At 38.3% G+C, this 20,343-nt stretch overlaps 2 protein-coding genes across 3 annotated transcripts; one reads left to right on the forward strand and one right to left on the reverse strand.

Moving 5' to 3' along the window:
- The first annotated feature begins 206 nt into the window (after positions 1-206).
- On the forward strand, positions 207-3,011 carry cav4a (caveolin 4a). Of its 2 annotated transcripts, XR_800554.1 has the most exons (4): positions 230-542; positions 786-973; positions 1,552-2,240; positions 2,572-3,011. XR_800554.1 is itself a non-coding variant. In XM_010794615.1 (3 exons), the coding sequence occupies exons 1-3, from the start codon at positions 318-320 to the stop codon at positions 1,700-1,702; spliced, it is 564 nt and encodes a 187-aa protein (XP_010792917.1). In that variant the 5' UTR covers positions 207-317; the 3' UTR covers positions 1,703-2,349. The 2 variants fall into 2 exon arrangements, 1 of the variants encoding a protein (XP_010792917.1); XM_010794615.1 differs by lacking the exon at positions 2,572-3,011 and having other exon boundaries at positions 207-542; positions 1,552-2,349.
- LOC104965624 (isotocin receptor-like) lies at positions 3,008-9,092 on the reverse strand. The gene is made up of 3 exons (XM_010794614.1): positions 8,958-9,092; positions 7,711-8,816; positions 3,008-4,659 (listed from the first exon to the last, which is right to left on the reverse strand). The coding sequence occupies exons 2-3, from the start codon at positions 8,633-8,635 to the stop codon at positions 4,409-4,411; spliced, it is 1,176 nt and encodes a 391-aa protein (XP_010792916.1). The 5' UTR covers positions 8,636-8,816; positions 8,958-9,092; the 3' UTR covers positions 3,008-4,408.
- Positions 9,093-20,343: the final 11,251 nt, after the last annotated feature.

A 20,343-nucleotide genomic window follows, 5' to 3' on the forward strand; every position in this document is an offset into this window, starting at 1 on the left:
AATTTGGCCTTCAAAGATAGCGTTTACTATGTGTGTGTGTGTGTGTTATTTCTCACCCAGGGTTTATCAGTGTATACAGAGCCATCTCCATGCTTACAGTATTTATATCCCACCCTATCCGTCCTATCCCTCCCTCTGCACAGGAGAAAATGATCCTGGCAGACCATCTGCAAATACCATGCAGGGCACCGTAATGTTCCCAATATAACCTCATGTTGCAGCACAGCCAGCTGAGGGGTCCTGTCGGCGGCCACAGTGAGCTGTAAGGGAAGTGACAATCTCTAAGTCTCTGGATTGTGTTTTCTTTACGGGTTTCGATGCTCAGGATGATGAAAGGGAAAGATTCAGAGGAAGTAGAGATTGACTTGGAGGACTCCAGTGACCCTGAATCTGATAACGAGGAGGAACCTGAGATGCTGTGGAAAGCCCCTCCTGCTCACGAAGAAGAAGAAGACATTCATACCACCACACTGGTGGAAATCAGTGATACTAAGCCTCTGATTAATGTCAGAGACCCCCGTGATATAAATGACTGTCTCAAGGTATTTCATTCTTATGCAGTAGTTCTTTTCAACTTTGTTTTATAGACCTTTTATGTTTTTGTCACATGCAGTAAATTATCTGAGAAAGAAAGAAATACACTGAATGATTGCCATGTAGAACCAAGAGACTGCTTGGCTCATTGTCAAGTTGAGATAATGTATTCTTGAAGGTGTAGTCCAACAGGAACATGTCTTATAGTTCACCTCTTTAGTATCAGCACCACTGTCTCTTGTTGTTTCCAGGTGACGTTTGAGGATGTGATTGCTGAACCGGTGTCGTTGCGCAGTGGGGACAGAGTGTGGATCTGGAGTAATGCCCTGTTTGAGGTGTCCAGGGTTTGGATCTACAGGATAGTCACATTGATTCTGGCAATTCCCATTTCAATTATCTCTGGACTCCTCTTCGCCATCCTCAGCTGCTTCCACATCTGGTAGGGTCGGATCATGTCTACTTGAACATATTAAGGCAATAACAAATCAACTGTTTCTCACTTACTGCTAAGGATGCCAAGTCACACTGATAGTTTTGGGTTTGATTTGGCCAGGTGTTGACATATCTGTTTATTATACAGCTGTGATTGAATGTGATTGGTTTTGAACAGCAGGATTCAGTATTTTCAAGAACTAAAAGACTACTACACAGAAAAAGACCGTTGTTATATTTTTTTGTCTCTTAGTCCCCCAGCTTAAGTGCATTACAATGTAGGAGAGCATGTTTAATTGGTCTTCAGTAGGCTATCTATTTAAAAAGAGGAATCGGAACGAGGAAAATAAATCAAATAACATCTCATTCTATTATATTAGGAAATGTATTGAAAACGAAGTATGTTATCAGACATAATGTTCATGAATGCTGTACTGATGATAAAGATGAACTATAAATTGCTTGGAGAGAATGTTTAAAATCTTGATGAAACCCAAAGTGAAGAAATAATCAGCCTTTAAAATGTCCTTGTGCAGGTTTTGAAATATGTTCTTTCATTGTGACTGTTGTGTTTCTCTTTGACAGGATGGTCGGTCCTTGCAGCCACTGTCTCCGCATCGGTGCCCGCTGGCTGCAGAGCCTATGGAGCATTGTGCTGTCCGTTGTTGTGCGCCCCTTCCTCACGAGTGCTGGGCGATGCTGTGGAGGCTTCAGCATTCACCTGGCCAAGGAATGAGACTCACACATCCGGACTGGAATTGTTTTTTTATGTGAACTTGTTTTCCAGTGGACTGAGCCACAGTCCACAGGATGTTTGAATCTTTAATAGTCTATTCAAAATACAATTTTTTATAAACAGTACTTTCTTAAATAACTTACAGCGGTTGATTGGAAGACAACTTTAATGGTGAAAGTGACCGTTGTTGATAGTCATGCAGCTCTTTCTATGATACCATAGTGGACTATTGTCTCTGTATGACTTTTTGATTTTTGAGTGACTTCAGCATACATTTTTGTGCAAATTGATGAATGTGTCATCTTTTTTATTTTATATTGTTAAATGTGTTTATTTCTCTGTAGATAAAACACTTATTACAGTAACTGAGTTTTTATCTTGCAGTATGGCAACTCCTTATGGCAGTTATGAATCGCAACATGAGCCTGCTTTCCCCTTGAGAAAAATGTGTACAGTGTGTGTGTGTGTGTGTGTGTGTGTGTGTGTGTGTGTGTGTGTGTGTGTGTGTGTGTGTGTGTGTGTGTGTCGACAGTTTAAGGTTGTCAACGCTGGCAGCTGCCTGCTGGCATTCCTGGATTGAAAACATACTGAGTGGCGTTTCAGTTTATAAACCTCCACTCCTCTGCTATGCCCTCCTTGGCTCTGAATGCAGCCACACTATCATAATATCTTCTGAAAACAAATGCCAGTGACACACACACACACACACACAAACACTCTCAAACACAGACACACACTCTCACACACACACACACACACACACACACACACACACACACACACACACACACACACACACACACACACACACACACACACACACACACACACACACACTCTCNTGTTTGTTTGTGTGTCGACAGTTTAAGGTTGTCAACGCTGGCAGCTGCCTGCTGGCATTCCTGGATTGAAAACATACTGAGTGGCGTTTCAGTTTATAAACCTCCACTCCTCTGCTATGCCCTCCTTGGCTCTGAATGCAGCCACACACACACACACACACACACACACACACACACACACACACACACACACACACACACACACACACACACACATACTCTGGTGCTTCATTATCTCAGTTCCACCTTGAGTCAAAGAGCAGGGCTCTTTCTGAAATCAACAGGAACCTGGAGTGGATGATCAGGAACGACAGCTACACCTGGAAGAAGACCTCAAAAAACCCAAAAAAAAAAAGAGGGAATGGTTAAGGTTCAAACAATCTCTTTACTTTATTATCACTGAATTGCATTACAGAATTGTTTAATTTTGCGATTATTGAAGCTTGAAAATGTGTGTGTCCAATAAAGATGCTAAACAACCTTTCATACTGTTTTTCAAATCTTTTTTTATTGTCAAGTGAATTAAGTCAGCTTTATGTCCATATGTCAAGAAAGGGCCTCAGATATGTTATGTCTATCATTAGCTCATTGACAACATCATTTGACTTCCATGCCCAACAGATTGTAAAGTATAAAGTATTTTGCTAAACCTAAGGTCACCGTCACACATTACACATTTTGCTTGAAGAAAATAATAAGATCAATTGATATTCCCCTACAAAATAATGTTGTCGGTACAATATGAGTGTTTCATTGCACTCAAACACTTACAATGTCTCCCATATACCATGACAAACAGATGTAAGCATGTTTAGCCATGTGTTATACTCTTGTTATGGAGTTCCCCTGGCATATTTCACCTAAAGCTGCTCCCTGTGGATACTGCCCGGAACCACATGTTTTGTTTGACATCCTTCCAAGCTATATAAAGAGAATTACATTTTGAAACATACCTAATAAGTCAAGAATGCTTACTATCTGATCCAGATACTGACATGTTCCATATATTCAGCCTACAGTTGGTATGGCAAAAGAAACATAATTTGTTTGAAAATCTGTGCTGCCACAAGGGGGAACCATTATTCTAGTTTGATCTAAACTAGATTAAATATGCTGTGTGCTCAAAAGCTCAGGTACACTCATTACCCTAAAACGCTAACCACCTGAAAAACAAGAGATGGAGTTGATAAAAGAAACGTGCAGACAAGTGAATTTCATATTACATCATAAAGGACAAACACTGTTTGATCTGAAGCACAGGAGATTGCTGAAAACATTGAAAGCAGCCTCTACAGTATGTTGTGAAATACATTCCTTGTGTATTTTGCTTTGATGATGGGTCTTTTTTGTGTTGCTGCAATGAAGATATTTAAATTAAGCCATGCCTTGAGAGTAGGTATTATCTTAATTACCTTATTATCATTCATGCATATCAACATTCGGTGCAACAACCCATAACATATAATAATATCACTATAAAATTATTGTTCACAAAGAGATACTGCTTTGAAAGGCTTAACATTTTTATAATCTGCCCTAATTTCTTAAAATGCCGTTCAAATGGATTGGTTTGAAGCCTGTGAAACATCAAGATAATTGTTGTGATAATTCCTTGCTTGTCAAGGTCAATTCAGTACATCAACTACAAGAACCAGACATGAGGATTCAAGGAGAGAACAACAAACAACTGGGAGTAGAGGATTGTGCGCACAGGAGGTTTGTATTGTCTGTTTAACTCAATAAACAAAATGGTGTAATGGCCACTGAAGTGCAGCTGAGGATGATTACATTCTAGAAATGAGGGACTCGCAATGTTGCCAGATTGCTGGATTACAGGAAGCCTGGATGGCTTTCAGCTGGCCCCTCAGTGTCCCCCTGTGCTGGATGTGTGTGTGAGGCTCCTCTGGCTGCTGGTGTTCTTCATGGCGTAAGAGTTGCTCTTGTGCCGGCACTGTCCTTCACAGCTGCAGGAGGAGGCTGTCAGGTAATGTCCACAGCAGCAGAAGAAGCACTGCTTCAGGTCCTGGAACAGGTGGCCAGCAAAGAACATGTAGATCCAGGGGTTACAGCAGCTGTTGAGACTGGCCAACAACATGGCGATGATGAAGGCCACATCTAGGGAGAGAGACAGACAAGAACATGCTTGATATTTGTTGTGTCTTCTTACAGGTTCAAGGTAAAACTGTAGCTTATTATAAGACAACCCCAAGTAGCATCATATTAACTCACTACACCAAATCCATGACTGAAATGTGTCCCCCGACAAACACACAATTTCCTCCTGTCTGAGTAACACAGATTGTTATCCTCCCTGTGTGTTGTGTGGCACAGGAAGAGTAAGTCTAGCAGAACCAAGAGATTGAATATGGTGCTTTTGGTATTTTCATGGGTTTGTTGGCAAGGAAAAATATTTAAAATGTTGCCAGCATTATCCTTTAAACCCAGTGCATGCTGGGAAAGGATCCAACCCTGTGCTTCCCGTGAATAGGATAAGCTGTTCAAATAATGACCGGATGGGTGGGTCTTTAAAAAAGCCTCCAAAGTGGCACATTTTTCTCCATTCCAGTAAGATGTAATTACCTTGCTGTGGCCTTGAGTCCAAACTCCGTGATTGTGTGTGTGTGTGTGTGTGTGTGTGTGTGTGTGTGTGTGTGTGTGTGTGTGTGTGTGTGTGTGTGTGTGTGTGTGTGTGTGTGTGTGTGTTTTCAATATTTCAACTATTATTTGATGTCACCTTGCATTTTGTACATTGTATTTACATTTTGACAAAATGAAATATGTCGCACCTAAGGAGGAATTACAATAACTTTGCTCCCCTAACCTTTCCTCAAACACCATCATGGTCATTAACAAACCCTAGCATGTTAGCTCTCAATGTCATCTCTACTGAATTAGTATAAGCCCAGTTCAAGCCCATATTTTTTGCGCATCATTTGTAGAGAAATTAAATCACTGTCACGCCGGAGCATTTCAGACAACCTCCAAACATGTAGGAGCATAGCTAAAAGAAATAAGAAGGTTGATGGATGCCACACAAACAGGACTTCATGCTGCCTTACACAACATTGAAAAATGGCTTCAATTAAAGAGGCAGTTTCGGGTCGTAAAGTATTCCTTGTTTTTCTCAATCGATAAAACGTCAAATCTTTGTAGCCATATTAAAGGAGCATGCCAATTGCACAGTGGAATATGGAAGACTTCCAATTATTATTTTACTTCTGTAATGGAGTGAAGGGTGTGCGTTGTCTTCTTCTCCCCTAAAGTGAAATTGCTGACCTGCTCTGTTCACAGCTTTCTGACTCTCTAGTCTTTAGCTTTATTATGAGAGGTGTGCGGTGCAAACTGTCAACTAAATGGCCCGTCACAATTATGAGACCTGTTCAACAGATAAACACCCTGTCCAGAGTTTGTGTGGAGAGTGCAGTTCTCTTAAGGGGAACTACCACAAGATGACAGCTTTTTAACTCTTTTCTTTTTAACCTGTCATTATTCACTTTGACTTACAGCGCATTCATCACTTTTTCGTGCTGCCATGACTGAAGGAAAACATTCAAGATGTACAGATCTTCTGAGATTAAACTAGAACATTTGAAATGTTGTGATTCATAAAGAATGTGCAGATACTACGGATAATTCTGATGATAAAGTGCACAAAGTCAGCGTCCCCTTTATTTTCAGTGTAGCAAGTTTGTCTGCAGGTTCGATTGGACTCAAGTTAAGATGTTTGTCCTCCCACTTTGAACTCCCCTCAGAAAGGAAACTCAGCTACACGGAGCCTAAACGTGACGGCAAAGCTTCAAAGAGGATGCAATAAGTCAGAACAGACAAGCAGACAGCCAGTGACATTTGAATTAGCTCTACTTGGTTCTGATTGAAGTTCCTTTTTGAAAAATGTCACCCATAACAAAATCTTCTAACTACCAGTACACCTTTCATAAAACTACAAATCCTAAAATTACATTATGGATATTTCAAGTTGATAACATCCTCATACTTCCCTCTATTTGTGAATTGTTGCTTTTTGATTTAATGTTCTCATAATTTACTTATTTCCCATGAGGTTATTTACAATGAAATTCAGTAAAATCATAATAACTGTCTATAGTAAAGATAAACAAGATTCCAGTTGTAATCTCTAACTTATTTCCATAATGTGGTGTTTTGAATTTTTAAACTGACATATTTTGTATTATTAATGAGAATATTATTGTCTTAATAAACAAATGAAGAACCCAATAAAACAGTGTGTTATCATTACTAAAAACCTGAAAACTGAGCAGTTTTTTTTACATTTCCATAAGTTGACATTGTACAAGGTTTTCATGGGACAGCAAGAAGTTCTCAATTGTATAGTTCAGTATTTAATTTCAGCATAAATGTGAATACAAATAATTTCCACATGAATTAAATGTTAGGCCTGCTTTGCAAAATTACATGGTAACAAATGTTTACAATGCTAAATGGCATTAATAAATAGCCTAGTTGAGTGTGTCCATCCAAACAATATGGGGAAAAAATACTTCTGTAAAGTGCATGCATTCTAGCTTTAAATGTTTATTTTCTCTTTTTTTTTTACAAAATGTTTCTACTGAAGAAGACCAGGGAAGACACTTACGTCTGGTCTAAAATACTTTTAGGCAATTTGCTCACAGAACCACTTGAAAGGCTATGGAGCATATCCGCTCCCCTGCTCTGTCCTCTTTAATAACGAATGTAAAATATATGAGGGGTAAATCTGAAAAAACTATATGCAGTTAAGTTGACATTACATAACTCATCACTGGGAACATATGAGAAACCCTTTGATGTCCTGGAACATTTACTCTCCTGATTGCTCCGAAGACTTTCTGGAAACTGATAACCACTGCAATGACAGAGCCATTCATCTGTGTTCACTCCGGGGGGAGTCTAAAGTTAAACACCATTGTGTTGCCTTGGAATTTAAGTGGATTGCAATGTATTCCCACAGATATATTTTATGAGGTGGAATAATGACCCTTGAGGTACTTAGGCCTGGAATATACCTGTAGAAAATCACATAGCTTATGGGCAACAAATGTACCAAAGTGAATCTTAGACAACCTGGTTGATCTTAGACCAAGAGGGCCATTTATGATTCAAACTGCATCTGTTGGGCATTGGTAAAGAAAAAAAACACATTATTACCTTCTTGTGGTGCAGCAGGATCCCATGCAGACCACATCTGGACAAAGAAGAAGGGGGTCCAGCACACGATGTAGGCAAGGACCACTACAAATGTCATTTTCACTGTGCGGATCTTCGCTTTTGAAATAAGCCTCACACTGCTCACACGGCAGAGGGGATGAGCTCCTTTGGAGGGCCTTTGAGTTAGAGCCGGGAAATGATCCTTTCTGGTTTTTAAATTGAAATTCTGCCATATTTTAAAACATATCAGGCTATAGCATATGCTTAAAATTGCCACTGGGAAAATGTAAATACTGAGACTCATCCATGTGATGTATGCTTTGCCCCCCCATGGCTGTATAAAGTCTGCCCAGCAGTCATTCACACCGTCCCCGACATCCCTCAAGGAAAATATGTACGCTTGAGGAGTGCTGAATATCAGGCTGAGCATCCAAGAGGCGATCACACATGAGCGATCTTTTCTCCTGTGCACGGAGCGGAGTGGCTGGCAGATTGCTAAGCACCTGTCGATGGACATCAGGACAAGCATGTAGGTAGATGCAAACATACCCACAACCTGGAGGTATTTGACTAATCTGCAGAGCAAATCCGGGCCGTAGAAGCGAAATGTGATATCCCAAATAAGCTGCGGTAAGACCTGAAAGATAGCAACAACAAGGTCTGCGATACTGAGATGTTTCATGAAGTAATACATCCGAGACTGGCTGTGTTTCGTGGTGTGGATGGCCCACAGGACGCACAAGTTGCCGGTCAGAGCGAGCAACAGTTCCAATACCAGGACGGTAACTTCCACTTTGGCCACTTCTTCATTTCGTTTCAAAGCGTTCACTGTGGTGTTTCCTGAATGATTTTCATTTCCTAGACTTGAGTTGCTGCAGGAAAGATTTTGCATCCAATTATTCTGCTCGCGTAAAAGGTACTCCATCGTGCGCAAAAGCGCATGTTGGCGCAGCCCTCGATCACATCACAAAACAGATCCAGGGCCTCTATCTGCTGTCTGGTGGTGCAGTTGCACTACGCACTTTACAGCCAGCTCAACATTTTAAAGTTGATTTTAATTGCCTTCAGGTTGAATTACTGTATGATCCAAAAAGCACCACTCTAGCCTGAAGAGGAACAACATAAATCATCTTAATTAAAACTCTGAATCCTTCCAGATTTAACTAAAACTTTTGAACTATTACAATCAGTTAAAAAATAATATCACCTTAACATTGCCCAAGGGACTGTGTACAAACGAAGCTTACCTTTGAAGCGAGTTATTATGGTGTCTCGGAGCAGTGCACTCGCTGCCTCCAGATTGATATCTGATTTGTAAAGGCTCTGCATCCTACCTCTGTCCGTACCGTAGCCCCCTCCCTTCATAATACTTTCCTCGTCTAGAGCAAACTATCTGGGTCCAGTACAAGCACACAGCACGTACTACTTATTTATCTCTCTCTCTCTCTCTCTCTCTCTCTCTCTCTCTCTCTCTCTCTCTCTCTCTCTTTCTCTCTCTCTTACTCTCTCTCTTTCTCTCTCTTTCTCTCTCTCTCTCTCTACGTTAAGTTTTTTGTAAAGTCAAATGTCCCTTAAAAGTATTTAGTCGATGCTATCTTACATTGGACCTATAAGTCAATGATTTTAGCATCTACAATATTTGAATTAATCACTTATTGGATTCAAAGACAGGAACATTTCAGTCTAAACAGCCTCCCTCGTTTTCGAAAGAACACGACCAAATATGGAAAAGAACAATATCTGGAACAGCATCTTGGTGGAATATAATAACAGTTAAGTGCATGTTCACAGCACAGCGCAGATACTCTGTATGCACATTAACCTATGCTATCATTAGTTGGTCATTACAGGTAAAGTCTAAAGCATCAGTCACCATGGCAGTGAGTTATTAAATCAGGTTTCACATTAACACAGGCAACAAAAGGCTGATGTTTACTGTCAAAAACAGAACCAAACCAAACAGCTGTCAAAGATAAATAGCTCCCTAGAGCCATTGAATTCCTTAAATTCCTCCCTGAACAGTATAAAGGATTTCTACTGTAAATTGATGCTGTTCCAAATCTATTGTTCAGGCACGTGCAGTACAATGGAGCAAGATCTTTGTTTAAATGTCAGATATCTTGTTCCTGAATGAAACTCTGTATTTATTTCTTATTATTACGTTAAGCCAATTTAAACTAAATAATTGTTTTTTCATTCAATTTGTCTGTATTGAGGGCAGCAAGTCAGCTGTGCTTCTGAAACTGCCACGAGTTAAATAATGCATTTGACGCACTTGCAGGTGCTGTATTGTCAGTGCCTTGTCCAGCTGAATAACCCTCTTGATAGATGTCTTGTTGTTTCGATGGATACTATCTGATGATGGTGGCAGATAAATGCGTTGCTTCTGTTTCCAGGAATACCAGACCATGTGACATCCAGTAACAGTCTTTGTTTTTATGCAACAACATCAGAGTCCCAAATCCCTGATGTGAAGCATTCAAACGTTCATGTCTCACAATCAAGTTCTGCAAACTACAACCAAACGAAGTCGAAGGATTGTGCATTTTATTTTAAGCAGGTTTTGTTTTGCCTGAATAATAATTGATTTGGGATAAGAAACCATTGAAATCATTGAACAAAATAAACATGTGAAACATACATGAGCAAAAACAAGAATAATATACTTTACTGAATTTGCAGGCAGACACATCCTCTTTTCCAGTAAATGGGAAACTAGGATTATCATTTTTGACTTTTTCCGGGACAAATTCCAGATCGCCGCCATGAATTATCATCCTGGATCAATTTTGAACTTTTAGACCTGCCATATGCAAGTTTTGGTTAACAAAATAGTCATTTGGGGTCAATATATCATAACGAGTTGAGGATGTTTTATGTAAATCAAGGTAATTTGTTCATCAAGACAGGGTGTAATTTGATTGATTTGGCCTTATCAGAGAGCAACATCACATTTTGTTAAATGGATGCTCGGTCTTGATTTTTGTATGCTAAGCATGCAACATTAACCTCTTTTTAACTAAGTGCAGACACAAATAATATCTCTTATGCAAAATAACAAAAACTTGGTTTGAAAATGGTGTGTTCTTTTAGAACCTCCACATCAGAGTAAGGAAAATAACGTCTTCCCAGGACATTTAAACTGCAGATATCACATCATAACATAATGCATGGAAAACATGCATCGTAAAATATGGTAAAGACACTAAAAGCAAAATAGAGTGTCTTACAAAATCGAAATGCATAATTGACTTAACGTTCTGTCTAGAGGTGGGCAGGGAAAAGAATAATGAAAAAACATAGATTACAACTACAAAATCTGGGACAGGATGTGCAAGAATAGAAAGAATGGGGCATTCTTTATCCAATGGGTATGAGAGGATTGTTCTAGTGCAACAAAATTACACACCTCACTAACAAAGTGAGGACTCTACAAGTTTAGTTTACATTGAATTGGATGCCAGCGAAAGCCAAACCATACAGTAAGCATACCTTAAGTAACATTTAATACAACTTACATCAGTGCCAGGATAGATGACAGATATGTTACAGAGGTCCATGAAACTTCTTCTTTACATTGTAAAACCCTTTGGCCGCCAAGAAATATGTTTTTGGTTCCTCAAGAAAGTATATGTGCATGTTTTTATTCAACTATAATGAATTCAAAGGCCCCAAGCAGCCACTTAGTTTGTTTATGCCCCAGGCTCTGAGTGTATCTGCCAAAGGGCTGTGCAAAGGTTTTTCTCATTTATTCAGAAGCATCTGAAGAAGTCACCAATTTATCACGGGTAACTGCTTTAACATTATACAGTTTTAGCAGTAGGACACTTATGTCTATAATGAATAGTAGTAGTCTACTTGGCACCATGGCCCTATTGCTTTCCTGAAGAATGCAGACTGTTTTGCACACATTTGGATGGAACTATGCATCACAAGAAACATCATTTGAATCATTTATATTTTAAATGATCTTTTGATGTCATTTTAACGGAGGTGATCTCAAGTTTATGTAGAGTTTCATTATCTGCTAATCGTTTTTGAATGGAGATGCCCATTGCAAAGCATAGCATGTTTGGCACAGGAACATATGATGAAAGATGAAAACGAAAAGCAATGGTTTTGTTAAAAAAATCTTTATTGGATGGTTGTATGGCTGCAAGCAATCTAAAGTCATGTTTTCTTGATGCCAAATTGACCGTGCCACCTGTAAAACATAACATGGTGTGATTAGCGGAGTTAGGAGCGATATTTTCGTGATGTTAATAAACATCTATTAATTGATTAATAATGGGGATTTAATGCTTTGCTCAAAGGTTACAGTTACATGTAAAAACCCCATCACAACAGTGCTGCGGTCACTTCATACTTCAAGTGCTTTTATGAGTATCTTAGATCACTAATTTGATTACTGCAAAGACTAATTTGTTGTAAGAGTGACTGGGCAGGTGTAACAGTATTTTATGTAAACAGACCTGACTATAGCACCCCTGTTTTTGGTAGCACCTAAAGGTGAGGCATGACATGGCATTTTGTGCATTTGGTTGTCTTACCCTCATTGTGTTTTGCCCATTTATCTAATATTTTATCCTTAGTTTTTTATTCAGATATTTTGTACGTGTTTTACATTGTGTAAGTAACAGTTTTACTGTTTCACAAGGGTAAGGAAGCGGTGATGGCATCATGCTGCTCAAAGAAAGTCTCTTGTCCAAATGTCAGTGATTGTTAAGTTGAAGTCTGCTTAATGAATACAGGTCATTGGTGAAACTTGCCATTGCTAGTTTTTAAGTTACTTACTCCAGCTGTCTGGGAACTTGACAACAGAGTACAAGCTATTTCACTCCCCAGATCTGGAATGAACACTAAAAAAAGTGCCCATAGCTGGATGGGGTTTCAAGTACTGGTGGTAAAGTTTTTGGTGGGGTAAGTTAAGAGTGGATGTGTCTATTCATTACCTGTAAGGGGAAATGGCCTTCTCTTTCTGACAATGCTTTCTGTGCAGTTACTGACTGTACATCTATATGTAACTAGTTATCTTGTTTCATAAGCATTTACAACCATACAGCACATTTATCTTTTACTGTACAGCTTAGACAGTGTATATTTAGCATATGTTGCTAAGCATTAAGCTAGTTGTTTTCCCATAAACCCATTGTTACTTCACTACAACACTACCAATAGCAGTAGAGGCACATTGCATTAGCACGCCAGGACACATGCTCTATGACATAGAAAAGGAAAAAGGAAAAACAAAAATCTTTTTTCACACAGAGACCTTGACATGAAACAGATGAGTGTAACAAAAAAATGGCCCTTCAGCATGGAGACTGGCATGCAAGTAGACACAGGCTGGATCCTGACCACACATAAACTTTGCGTGACAAGTGCACTTGGCATCAGAACACTTCATCAGCATTTCAAAATCAAGTTGGCGTGTTGTGACAATCTTTTGACTTGGTGATGTAAATGTAGAGGCATCCGGCTGTGGGAATGCGATAACAAACCGGTGTGTTGGTTCAGCTGCCCCGTGGTTTCTGTGCACTCACACAGGTATAAACCAGCAGTCACTCTCTGTTCCTAACCTAAAGCATGTGTGTGCAGGGGGAAGAGTCAGAAATCACATGCACAACTAAATCATGTTAGCGTGACGAACAGAAGGTTTGTGAGAACACTGCAAACTAAAACAAACGTTGTCTCTAGAAGACAATCTTTTTCCAGTTAAATGTGCCTGTTGTGCTCATGACACATTATGTCATTGAAGTCGTTTTTTTTCTTTTTACAGATGGTAACACTTTCTCTTCGGTGCATGCTTTTTAAATGAAAAAAAAAAAAAGCCTTTAGATTATACATAATAGTCTGATTTCCAAAATAAAAGTGGTTAACAGTTCAATAACACTTTTTTGATGTTATTAAATCATATAACTAACGTCCACAGGTCACATTACCTACGAATACCTTACAATATTAATAATACTAATTTAAAGTGTTAAGGAAATAGTGTGACCAAATGTATTAACATTGCTAACTGTAAACTGTTTCTTTGATTAGGTCGTATCTTGGGAGTGACCTTTAAATGTGTAAAACAGATGTGTTTGGACAAGGGGGTTTTATGACAACCGCAGGAAGACAGGATGAGTGGAAGGATTTTACGATAAGGCGTTATCTGTATATCTCATTTGTTCTTTGTAGGGTGTGAATTTTTGCTTACAGTGCCATGAGGTATCAGCTGGCCTCACCAAATGTTGTTTGTAATGTAAATAAGCTTTGATGTCCTCCTATAAGGAGAGCCTGTTTCACTCAGAACACTGCGTGCTCTTTGGTGGAGACGTCATACCTGCAAGTATAAAAGATCTTTGATACCTTAAATACGAGTATTGTGTTGCTGTACGTTTGTTACCTAACTGATCATTTTCTTTAGACGGCAGCTGATTTTAAGTTGCTACGACAAAAGAGAACATTCAAAAATAAATAAGTAATATGCAGAATGGTATTTATGAAAAAAAGTGGAACTAAAAGAAAAATGTTGGATAAATTGAAGACTCTCTCAAATAATACATGAGTATGATTTCGACTCGATGATTTGAAACAGTCGGGATGTTGCAATAAAAACTTAATTTTCTCCAACTTTAGAAAGAAAAAAGAAATTCAACCACGTAAAATAATTTGAGGGATGATCATGTGACTTCAAATCCAGTAGGATTCTCTACTTCACGAGCCAAAACGGGTTGAGGGGGCAATTATGTTTTTGTGTTTATTTATGCTTTAGTCCTGCTAGTGGTGCAGCATTCAGAGTACCAAGCCTGCCATGGAACAGACATCTAAATAGGATAGCCATAGTTAATGTTATTATTGACAACTGGTCTTTTCTACAGGATATATGAAACTGACTGAAAAGTAGCCTGTTCTTTAAGGCAGAGCCACTGACAAAGTCAACACCGACAAAGTATAACAAAAGATAACTCTGTACTTCTATGACTTTGGGCCAAAAAGGATAGGCTTATCTCATTAGATATTCCAAAGTGTACAATGATTTTACACTGTTGTCAACATTTTTGTCAGCAACTGAAACAGCATGGGGACACAATTTAAAGTAACAAGGATAATAGCCAAGTCTTCAGAGAATCCATACGACAGCAATGTATGCCACTTGCCTCTGGCACTAATCTTAAAGGGTAGCATACCACCACAGCATCTCTAACATCTGCAGCTGAGCTCAATTAATGTGAAATCATTGACATGCATCCAAGCAGGCAGTTTGTATGCTTCCTTTGGTGATGTGCCTTTTGCTAAAGTGTGTATTTTGTGTGAGCTCAGGATACTCAGATATTAACGATTCCTTTGGTTAAAATTCCCTAAAAATGCAACCATTACATTTATTTATATTCTAGTCCAAGTGGCTCAGACAAAAAAAACCTTGTTAAATCCTTCCTGGATACTTTAAACCACGTCACAGTGTTTTGGTGTCTAATAGGACTCCAAATATGGGAAACTTCAAACTGAACTTCCTTATTGTCAACAGACCCTGAGGCAACACACAAGCTTTGTTCGTAGTCTATCTCACTTGGAAATACTGTTAAAAAAGTAACCAATAGGTTTAGTTTCGCAATAAAAAAGACCCCCAGTGGTTCTGCTGACACACAGCCACGGCGGCTGTTTGCTTTTCTAAATTGTTTTACTTTTTGTTATTGGTTACTTCAGGATGCACATAAAGTCACTAAATCAAATCACAATTTTATTATTTTTTGCGTAATCTTCCCTCAGGAACTTATTCCGGTGTGAACGCGATCTGTAATCATGAACTAAGTTCTCATGAACCTTTGTGGGAAAAGTACTGCGGTGTAAATGTGCCTATATAAATATCATGGATAATTATGTGGCCAGAAATGTTTTACTTGCCTAGAATAGACTGTGGAGCTAAACTTTAAATACAAAACACTGCCCCAATTAATTATGTTTTCATCTCCCCACACGATGGGTAGATGACCCACACCACACTATTATGCAATAGTAGCGCAATTAGCGTTTTTTCTTTATAATCTATGAAGAACAGTTTCTGTATTCAATGTTCGTATTGCTGTCTTTTTGTGATGATTCAAGGCAGAAACCAGATCTTGTTGACAATTTTGAGATAAAAAACAAGCAAATAAGGTTGATTTAACTACATTTTTAACACTCAATTATCTGTCCTTGTGTTGCTCATTATTTTGTAGTACAGCAAAACAGGAACAGTGATGACGTCGTAATTGAGTGCGTTTCATTATAATTTTTAAAACCTGAGTAATTTAGCTTAGCAGTGGAATACTTTGTCACATTTTATTGCACTTCACAGAAACATTTCTCTGCTGCTTTTTTGGTATCAGTCCTATCCTAGTAATGTACCTGTCAAGATTTTTATGTTATGTCACGGTTTTAGTTTTGTATGTCTAGGTTTGGGTTTATTTTGCTGTAATGTCCTCCCTGTCGTTAGTTTCCCTGGTGTGTCTGATTGTGTTCACCTGTTGCCCTTGTGTTTCTCCCTCCTTTGCCCAGCTGTTTCTTGTTCCTTGATTACCCTTCTGTGTATTTAGTCTTGTCTTCCCCTGTGCTCCATGTCTGTTCGTCGTCATTTCATTTCCCTGTCACCCATGCTTGTCCGTGTCTCCTGCCTGTTCCCGTCTGTAAGTTTTTTTCTGTCTGTCGTGCTCCCCGGTTTTGTTTCTGTTAAATAGTTTCTTGTTTTTTCCTGCCTTCGGCTTTTGTTACCTTACCTTTTTAGTCCTTTTTTAAAACTGCACTTGGGTTCCATTTTCCACACACCCTGACAGTACCAATAAAACAAGAGATTGTGTTTACTTTTTTCTAGTTTTATCAGTACTTCACTGTCAATGCTTAATGGATGTCTTTTGTAGGTCAGTCTAACTTTAGCTTGTCCTAGGATATTCTGAGATGTTGTCCTCAGAGCCAGACCATGACCAAAATGGAAAACCATCACCAACTCTGGTTAATCCAGGCCAGGAGCGTGTGAAAAATGAATACATGTTATTATGTCATATAATGTGATGACAGCACATGTAGTGTGGTGGGTTGATAAGTAAACATGCGAGAAAAGTAAGTGTCAGTAATCAAAACATCTATGTTTTCGAACATAGATTTTCCCCGAAACTGTTCCCCGATGCAACTTTAAATATTTCCCATGTAGGTCAACATTATTTTGTTCACGGTTAGGGTTAATAATACATACAATTATTAAAAAATGTAATACGTGAATGTTTTAAAAAGCACAATGTATAGCAAAGAGAAGTCCAGCACAAACATTTTCAACACTTTGAAAGTAATATAGAAGTATTTGTATTCAACGCCGGCATTTTTTATTCTTTTAATAATTACATCATTGCATGACACCCTCTTTAACATGCTGCACTAAGTACAATTCAATTGACAGCTCAACATTTTGGGACTAAGTGCGATCTCAATCTCAAGGAATGCTGGTGCACATTACCCTGCCCATTTATATCCTTTCCCATCGTTGGGGCTGTACATATTTATCATCTGTCTCTGTGGTAAAAAGCATTTGATTAAATAATAAAATATAATGTTTGTTATTTATTACTGACGTTAAGTAAATGTATTATTTCATGCTCCAAGCAGAGATGACACCGCACACTGCAAGAACTGCAGCGATGATTTCCCATTGTAGGAATAAATGACAGACATGTGAAAGCCACCAAAACAGCTCTTTGAATTCAAGCTATGTGAAACGCTGTATTTAGGGTGTAAAGATGCGTCAAAAGAACAGTTCAAAGGAAATATACATTATGCCAATAGTTTGATGAGAATGTCGACACCATACTCTCTGCTTGCTAGCTTCATATTAAGCCTGGAAACATGAGAGATCTTTTCATCTTCTGTTTTTAATAAAGATAAAAAGAGTATGTTTTCCTTTTTCACAGCAAGGCTGCCAAAAGCTACTGAACAAACAACATGATTTGATTCAATTTAAAGTTTTTCTCATCCACCCTTGTTTTAATTTTCTCACGCAAAACTGGAGGAAGTCAGAATTAGTTACAGGCTTGTGTTATGTTTATAGAATAAATTGGATAGCAGAACACCATCCTACACAGAGGAAATTAAATATTTACTGTGAAGACCGCAATTAATGTGAATCATCTTCTATGTGACCTTTCACATGTCTGGATCATATGAATGCACATTCCTAAAAAACTGTTTTCATTAAGTTATGTCAATGCACTTTGATTTATAGCTTACGCACTGAAAAAACTGAAATGTTGGCTTTGATTGCATTTATTATATCAACACATTTCACATAACTTTATTAGGTTAGTTGAAAGCAATATTAAGTTGAACCTGCTATTTTTTTATTTAAACGTAATGTTATTGCTTTCAACTAATCTAATACAGTTATGTGAAATGTGTTGGCATAACATTTATTTTAAGTCAACGTTTCCGTTTTTCTGCACACATTTGGACTGTGAATAGCAAATAGTGTAGCCACTTTTGCAAAGACTGATATAAGTATGATTTATAACCCCTGGGATGTTCTGTAGATAAACAGTTATCACCAAACCCCTTCTCCCATGTCAACACATTAAGACAAACAACACATCAACTTATCAGCTTAGTTGTGATGAAAGGATGTTGACAACTCATCTGTGTTTTTATTTCATTTACCAATATCAAGGTCAGATGTTTTTATTAGATATGATTTGATGATAGGCCATTAGATATGATTTTTTCTACCTACGACATCAAGGAAAATTAATCATAAAAACATTTGCAAGAGCAAGACAACTTTGATTTGGGCATAGCGAATTCAACCAAAGCAACTTAAGGCTTTGGTTGAGGAACATTTTTAATTCCCATTTTTTTAATTTACATAGTATATTTTTAAACTACAGGCAAATTGGGAATTTGAATGAAGATATGTACAAATATATATAGTGAAGATGTGGCATAGGACGTCGTCATTTCAAGAGTCCTTTTTTAAATTATTTACACAAGCGTTTGCCAGAGGTTAACGTGGGGTTAAGCATCTGTGACACTGACGTTAGCATGTTGAGCCACACTGACACTGCATCTACAGAGATTTCATCCATTTAATGTGTGACAGGCTGAAATACAATCAAATAACTTTGAAGTTAAAATATGGCCATGAAATTTCCCAAGGTATGCCAAGACTGCACCATGACAAAAACTAATATTAGTGCAAAGAAATGTCAGCACCCTAGACACTTTCTCACCAAAATTAAAACATATTTTCAGTATTTTCCGACTGTGAGGGGGGCTCTGAGACAGATTTAACCTTGATTAACTTTTCTATGACTTTCCAATTCTACAAGCTATTCAGAACTGTTTTTTAAGAATGAACATGTTGCATACAGAACAATTTACCCTCAAATGTACAACCTCTTCAATCAGGCACCTGGCCCTGATCTGACATCATTAGTTAGATCAGGGCAAAATAATTGATCTGTTGATTAAGACATCTTCCTTCAGTCAGCATGCAATCGTTCTACAAAAAAGATCATCATGCAGTATTTTTAGTTCTTGCTGTCGTGTATTTAACTGAGTCTCTTCCCAGCAGACCCCTGCAAACTCATGGTCAGTTCAGTAAATAAACAAATACAATCAGCTTTTCCACGTCTGCCTCTTTAGATCTGAGCAAACAATTGTGGACAGTAAACAGCACCCCAAAGCTCTCAGGCTAATCACAACCACAGAAAGCCAGGGAAATCAGATGAATCTGGAACATTTGAACTGTTCCCATTTGAAGAGAGCCCCAATCACACAATTGTTAACCTTCTTTAGTAGATAAAGCATTTCCTGGTATGAAATTGGAAACATAATCATGAAAGTTACACACATTTGATAATACAAGAATCGACACATAATACCATAAAGGACAAACGATAACTTTCAGTGAGACAGTTTTCACATCTTGTCCAAATTGCAGTGTTGAAGTTGGAAAGGGTTTGTTATGTATCTTCTCTTTTTACTGCAGATGGCTAGATGTGTGAAGACAAGCAGAGGACATAAAGCAATACTCAGCCTTAAATTCCTGTCACCATCTTCTAAATATTTACACACTGGGTAGAAAAAAGTGTTGTTTAGTTTTGTATCTGTAATTGGATGCTTGTTTTTACCCTGATCAAGTGGTAGTCCTCTGCCTCTACATTTCCTACAGCTGAATGGGTTTGACAGGATCTGCAGTGTCCCCATAATGGGCCTTCAGCCTCAAGGAAATATCCAAATGGCTTTTTAGACTTTTTAGTTATTACCGTATAGATAATGAAATACGTTAACTTTAGCACTTGAGTTACTTTAATGCAGCTGTGGAATTCTGGACAAGAAAGAAGACTTATGTGCTTAGATCTTAGAAATGGTCAACCTTTCAGAAAAGCACCCTTATTTCCAGCTTGACCAACCTTTTTGAGTTTATCCGGCACACACATTTGTAAAGGTCTATTTCAATATGGTTTCTACCTTCAATTATCTTTTAACACAGTAAACAGTGAAGGCATGTGGATCTGTAAACAAATGTGATTTTATGAAATACCCTTTATGACTTTATCCCTCCTTGCTTTTGAACCATGAGAGTCTTGCAGCCTGATGGCACTGTCCACTGTGACTGCCCACTCG

This window comes from Notothenia coriiceps, unplaced genomic scaffold (assembly GCF_000735185.1).
Source record: "Notothenia coriiceps isolate Sejong01 unplaced genomic scaffold, NC01 NC01_scaffold00037246, whole genome shotgun sequence".
Taxonomy (NCBI): domain Eukaryota; kingdom Metazoa; phylum Chordata; class Actinopteri; order Perciformes; family Nototheniidae; genus Notothenia; species Notothenia coriiceps.